General features: G+C 37.5%; 1 protein-coding gene across 1 annotated transcript; it reads left to right on the forward strand.

Moving 5' to 3' along the window:
* Positions 1-5279: 5279 nt before the first annotated feature.
* On the forward strand, positions 5280-5684 carry LOC122743883 (C-C motif chemokine 5-like). The gene has a single exon (XM_043989090.1). It carries the CDS (start codon positions 5280-5282, stop codon positions 5553-5555), a length of 276 nt encoding a protein of 91 aa, XP_043845025.1. The 3' UTR covers positions 5556-5684.
* The last annotated feature ends 829 nt before the right edge of the window (positions 5685-6513 follow it).

Consider the following 6513-nt stretch of genomic DNA (forward strand, 5'->3'; position numbering starts at 1 on the left):
TTTCTTGAAGTGTACTTAACATGCACTTAAGGTGAAGAAACTGAAAAGAAACAAAGAAACACTCTTGGCCTTTCCAGTTCAATAAGATGTTCTCAATTTTTGATATATTGAAGTTCTTCCCATGTCTATGTGGTTTACTAAACGTGTTTCACTCTTTGTGATAGAGAGGGAGATCAAAAAACCGAATTAAGCCAGTTCCTTCTATTGCCTATGGAAGAGTTGGTCTTACACTGGTATTTAAACCAATGTACTTAGCAATTTCCAACAAAGCTCCTGTGTCTTCCCCATTGGTGAACTGTTTCCAGGACTCCATATGATGCTCTGGGTGCCACACTGGAAGTAAGGACCATATTCTGAAGTCCTTTGGATTCCCTTGCTTGAGGTTTCCTTAACATGCTCTTACCGTGAAGAAATTGAAAAGAAAGAAGCACTTTCCGCCTGTTCAATAAGATGTTCTCAATTTTTGATCCAATGAAGTTGTTGCCATGGCTATGTGTTTTCCTAAACATGTCTCACTCTTTGTGAAAGAGAAGGAGTTCAAAAAACAGAATTAAGGCAGTTCCTTCTATTCTCTGTGGAAGAGTTGGCCTTGCAAACTTACCTAAACCAATATACTTAGATTAAAGCTATTTGAACAAAGCTTCTGTGTCTAACAAAGGTTAGACTGTTTCCAGGTCTCCATCTGATGCTGTGAGTGCAACACTGGAAGTAAGGAACATATTAAGTAGTCCATTGGATTCCCTTTATTTCAGTTTCCTTAAAAACCTCTTAAAGTGAAGAAAGTAAAATTAAAGAAAGAAGCCCTCTAGGCATTTCCTTTTCAATAAGATATTCCCAATTTATGATCTAATGAAGTTGTTCCCATGGCTATGTGTTTTCTTAAACATGTCTTACTCTTTGTGGATGAGAGGGAGTTCAAAAGTTTATTCTATTCCCTATGGAAGACTTGGCTTTAAAATGGTACTGAAACCAATGTACGTAAAGTAAAGCAATTTACAACAAAGCTTCTGTGTCTTATCCTTTGGTGGACTTTTTTCAGGTCTCTATCTGATGCTCTGGGTGCAACACTGGTCCTACCATGAAGGTGCTGAATGAGGCAAAAAAATGAAGCCCAAATTAGTAAAGGATGGAATCCTTTACATCTTAGATCTTAGGAAAGCCACACAGTTTATTACCAATCAAGAGACAGAAAATATTATGAAATTCCAAATGATTTTTATTACATTAAATTTAAAACTTTTGCATAAAAAATTATAAGGGATGCAGAAAGCTGGGAAATAATTTTTATAGCACTATTTCTAATAAAGGTCTCATTTCTAAAACTATCAGGAACTAAATCAAATTTATAAGAATGCAAGTCATTCCCTAGTTAAAAAATGGTCAAAAGATATGAACAAGCAGTTTTATGATGAAGAAATGAAAAAATGCTCTATTGATAAGAGAAATGCAAATTTAAACAACTCAGGTACCACCTGACAACTAACAGATTGACTATTACGACGAAAAGGAAAATAATAAATGTTGGAGAAGCTGTGGAAAAATTGGAACACTAATACATTGTTTATGGAGCTGTGAATTGATTCAGCAATTCTGGAGACCAATTTGGAATTATGACCAAGGGGATATAAATTGATGCATAGTCTTTGACCCAGCAATATCTAAGCCTAACCTTAACCCTAACCTTCACCCTATCCTTAACCCTAACTAATCCTATCCAAAACCCTAACCTTAAGACAAAACCTAAACCTAATCCCAAAACTAATGCTAACCCTCACCCAATCCCTAACGCTAATGCTAAACCTAATCCTAACCATAACCAAAACCCTAACCCTAACCCTAAACCTAAATCTAGTCCTACCTTTACCCCTAATCCGAACCCAACCCTAACCCTAACATGAACCCTAATGCTAACTGAATGTCCATTATTAAAGAAATGTAGTTTCTAACTGATCTCCTGGGTTAAAATATATTGATTGTAGCTAGGTGGTGCAGTGGATAAGGCACTGGCCCTGGATTCAGGAGGACCTGAGTTCAAATCCGGCCTCTTGACACTTATTAGTTGTGTGACCCTGGGCAAGTCACTTAACCCTCATTGCCCTGCAAAAAATGAAAACAAACAAAAAAAACCATATTGTTTGAGATACCTATCTCTTCATGTTAGTTAATGTAGTCCATTAGGTGTAGTAAGGCATCCCTGTAAGTAGTCCAGTGAAGTGACTTAGATTAACTTCACTTATTACTTATTAATGAACATATTAGATGGGGTAAAAGAACCAAGCTAATGAGGTACTCTATTGAAATGTTTTTGACTAAGGTCATTGAACTCTTGGCTATATAGAAGATGAACTAAGGAAGCTCATTCATTTCCCACTGAAGTATAAAGTGACTTAAAATAGTGCCCCCCCATCAAACTAATGTAGCTCCCTAAATGAATTCCCATGTTCAAACATACAGATTTAGATTATCTATCTCTTCATTTTAGTTAACATGGTCCATTATGTGAAGTAAGGAACTTCTTACTGGAAGTAATTGATCAGGAAAGTGAAGGAAGCCAAGTAGCACTTTACTGAAGTGTTTTTGATTAAGGTCATCTAACTCTTGGCTTTAATGAAGATGTTCATGAAGGTGAATTAAGGAAGCTCATTTAATTCCCCAATGAAGTGTTTACCCTAATATTCACTTACAATGTGACTTCATGTCCATAATGTCAAATAATAAGTAATGTAGCTTCCTAAAAGGAATAAAGGAATGTAGCTTCCTAATTGATCTCCCCAGTTCAACACCATCATTATAGTAAAAAGTTAGATGACCCTAATCTAAAACAGTTCAGTAGCGTGCTTACTTAGCTTCATCCTTTTACCTGATCCATCATGTTCACTGTAGCAATGTAACAATTGAAGTTATTCAAAGACATTTCCCTGGACTATTTAAAGAGGTTCCTTATGTTATGTAATGGTCCATGTTCACTGAAAGGAAGAGATAGATAATCTCAGTCAGTAAGTTTGAACTAGGGAGCTCAATTAGGGAGTATTATTACTATGTTTATGGATATTACTTTAAATCAGATCATAAGGGAACACGAGGGAAAACATTTCAATGGGGAATTGAATTAGCTTCCTTAGTTCTCTGTATTGAGCTTCATCATTAAAGAAGAGTTAGAGGACCTTAATCAAAAATACTTCAGTAGAGTGTCAGTAGAGTGTTTAGTTAGCTTCATTCTTTTACCTATTCCATTACATTCATTGTAGCAATGTAATAATTGATGTTATTCAAAGACACTTCACTGGACTACTTAAAAACTTTCTTTATTTCACCTAATGGATCAAGTTAACTGAAACGAAGAGATCTCCATCAATAAGTTTGAACTGGGGAGCTCAATTAAGGCATTACTTTATTGTATTTATGGCCATTGGTTTAAATCTCATTGAAATTGTAAACACTTCAATGGGGAATTGAATGAGCTTCCTTAGTTCTCTGTACTGAACACCACCATTAAAGCAATGAGTTAGATAACCTTAATCAAAAACACTTCTGTAGAGTGCTTAGTTAGCTTTGTTTGTAGCAATGAAATAAGTGAAGTTATTTAAAGACTCTTCACTGGACTACTTAAAAAGTTTCTTTACTTCACCATGTTAACACCAGGTTTAGTAAGGAAACATTGAGTAATCCAGTTCAATAAGGTGAATTAAGGAACCTCATTAAATCACTCATTGAAGTGTTTTCTCTTATATTCTCTAATAATGTGATTTAAAGTAAGGTAGCTCTTTAATTCAACCCCCCAGATCAGTAGGCCTGGGTTTATTCATTGACCAGAGCACAGGCCAGGTGAGTGCAGAACATGCCTCTCCTTAAATTGTACTACCTTGGACCCCCTGAAACTTGGTACCGTGTGCCCTCCACCCAGGAAGCAGTGCCCCACTTTAAGAAGGAATTAAAAGTTAAAACAAGCAAACAGGAAAAAATACTGATCCTAGAAAGTTTCTATGGTGACAAGGAAGATCAAAATATACCTTCAAACAGGGGCAGCTAGGTGGCGCAGTGGATAGAGCACTGGCTCTGGAGTCAGGAGGAGCTGAGTTCAAATCCGGCTTCAGACACTTAACTCCAATTGCCTCATTAAAAATAAGTAAATAAACAAATAAACAAACAAATAAATAAAAAATAAGGTAACAAAGTAAAAGCTCCTGCATCCAAAGCTTCCAAGAAAAATATGAATTGGTTTCAGGCCATAGAAGTGTTCAAAAAGGACTTTGAAAATAAAATAAGAGAGGTAGAGGAAAAAATGGAAAGAGAAATGAAAGTGATGCAGAAAAATCATGAAGAAAAAGTCAACAGCTTGAAAAGCCAAATTTGATAAATGGAAAACTCCTTAACTTCTTAAAAATTAGGAGTGAGCTAATGGAAGCTAATGTCTTTATGAGAGATCAAGACATAATAAAGCAAAACCAAAAGAATGAAAAACTATCTAATTCTCCTTGGAAATAACTGACCTGGAAAATAGAACCAGGAGAGATAATTCAAAAATTATTGGACTACCTGAAGGGCATGATCACAAACAGAGCTTAGACATCATCTTCCAAGAAATTGTCAGGAAAAACTGCCCTGATATTCTAGAAGCAGAAGGTAAAATAGAAATTGAAAGAATCCATTCATCACTTCCTGAAAGAGATCCCAAAATGAAAACCTCCAAGAATATTATAACCAAATTCCAAAGCTCCCAGGTCAAGGAGAAAATATTGCAAGCAGCAAGAAAAAAACAATTCAAGTATTGTGGAGCCACATTCAGGATAACACAAAATCTAGCAGCCTTTACATTAAAGGATCAGAGGCCTTGGAATATGATATTCTGGAGGGCAAAGGATATGGGATTGCAACCAAGAATCAACTACCCAGAAAAATTGAGTATAATCCTTCAAGGGAAAAAATGGAAATTCAATGAAAGAGAGGACTTTCAGGCATTCATGATAAAAAGACCTGAGATGAATAGAAAATTTGACTTTCAAATACAAGACCCTAGAGAAGCATAAAAAGGTAAACATGGTCTCTTTCTCTGACTATATGTCTTGTGGCCATTTCGGTTTTCTTTTTCTGTGTTTTCTGTTGGTTACTTCATGACTTTAACCAATCGCTGAAGACCTTGGAAGCTCCTCCTTTAAGACCCTTACCGTTTCCTGGCTCCCTCCCAAATAAAACCTTATAAATGAGTGGATGAGCCCCAGAAAACAAGGCAGAACATCTCAGCTTGATTTCTTCTTCTGCACAGACTTGAGACTAGCATCATGAAAGGCTTTGCTGTAGTCTTCTCCATCCTCCTTGTCACTGCCATCCTCTGCACTCCAGCATCCCCCTCCCCATATGCCTCGGACACCACACCTTGCTGTTTCTCCTTCACTTCTCTACCACCTCCCCTGGTCCATATCAGAGAATACTTCTACACCAGCAGCAGATGTGGCAATCAGGGTGTAGTCTTCATCACCCGAAAAAAACAGCAGCTCTGTTCCAACCCTGAGAAGAAATGGGTACACAATTACATCAACTCCTTGGAGATGAGCTAGAGAGGAGAGCCCCCTTGGTGTGGACATCCAGCCTCCTCCCTCTTCAACAAATCATCCACACAGCTTCCAAATGGATATTCCCAAAGCCCAGGCCTGGCCATGTCACAGACCAGCTAAAACAACTTTCAATGGCTCCCTACTGTCTCTCACATCAAAATACAACTTCCTTTTGAGTATTTAAAGCCCTTCCATACCTGGCACCAGCCTATTCCTCTAAGACCATTACACATCTCACTCCCTCTCATGTACTCTATACTTGAGCCATGCTGGCCTACTGTTCCCTGTATACAGCAAGCCATCTCTCACCTGGTTACCTTTTCACAGGTTGTCAGGGGCTCCTAGAAGGCTCTCCATGCTCACTCCTAGATCCAAGCTTCCTTCAAGGCCCCTCTCGAGTGCTACCTACTACAAGAAGCCTTCTCTGATTCCTCCCCACCCACATTAGTGCTTTCTCCTACCTTCTAACCTAGTTTGTAAAATTGTTTTGTATCTGTCCTGTATTTACTTATGTGTGAATCTATAGTCTCCCTCCCCCAGGTCCTATAGAAACTCCTTGATGGGCAGAGACTGTTTTTGTATTTGAATCTCCAGTGTGTAGAGCAATGTCTGGTATGTAGTAGTTGCTTAATAAATACCTGCTGATTAATGAAAAAAAAAAAGGTAAACATGAAAAAGAAAACATAAGGTTAGTCTGTTTACATTCCTACATGGGAAGATGATACTTGTAACTCATAAGAACTTTCTCATTATTAGGGCAGCTGAATGGAGTATATTTAGACAGAGTGTACAAGTATGAGTTGAATATAAAATAATATGATAAAAAATAAAATTAAGGGTTGAGAGAAATGCACTTGAAGAAAGGGAAAGGGAGAGGTGTAATGGGCAAAGTATCTCACATAAAAGCAAGAAAAAGTTTATGGAGTGGAGAGGAAGATGGGGAAGGTATGGGGGAGTGAGT

Source organism: Dromiciops gliroides, chromosome 2, assembly GCF_019393635.1.
Source record: "Dromiciops gliroides isolate mDroGli1 chromosome 2, mDroGli1.pri, whole genome shotgun sequence".
Taxonomy (NCBI): Eukaryota; Metazoa; Chordata; class Mammalia; order Microbiotheria; family Microbiotheriidae; genus Dromiciops; species Dromiciops gliroides.

What these genes read in the sequence shown, in the direction of transcription:
- LOC122743883 (XM_043989090.1), top strand. Translation starts at nt 5,280, where the DNA reads ATGAAAGGCTTTGCTGTAGTCTTCTCCATCCTCCTTGTCACTGCCATC.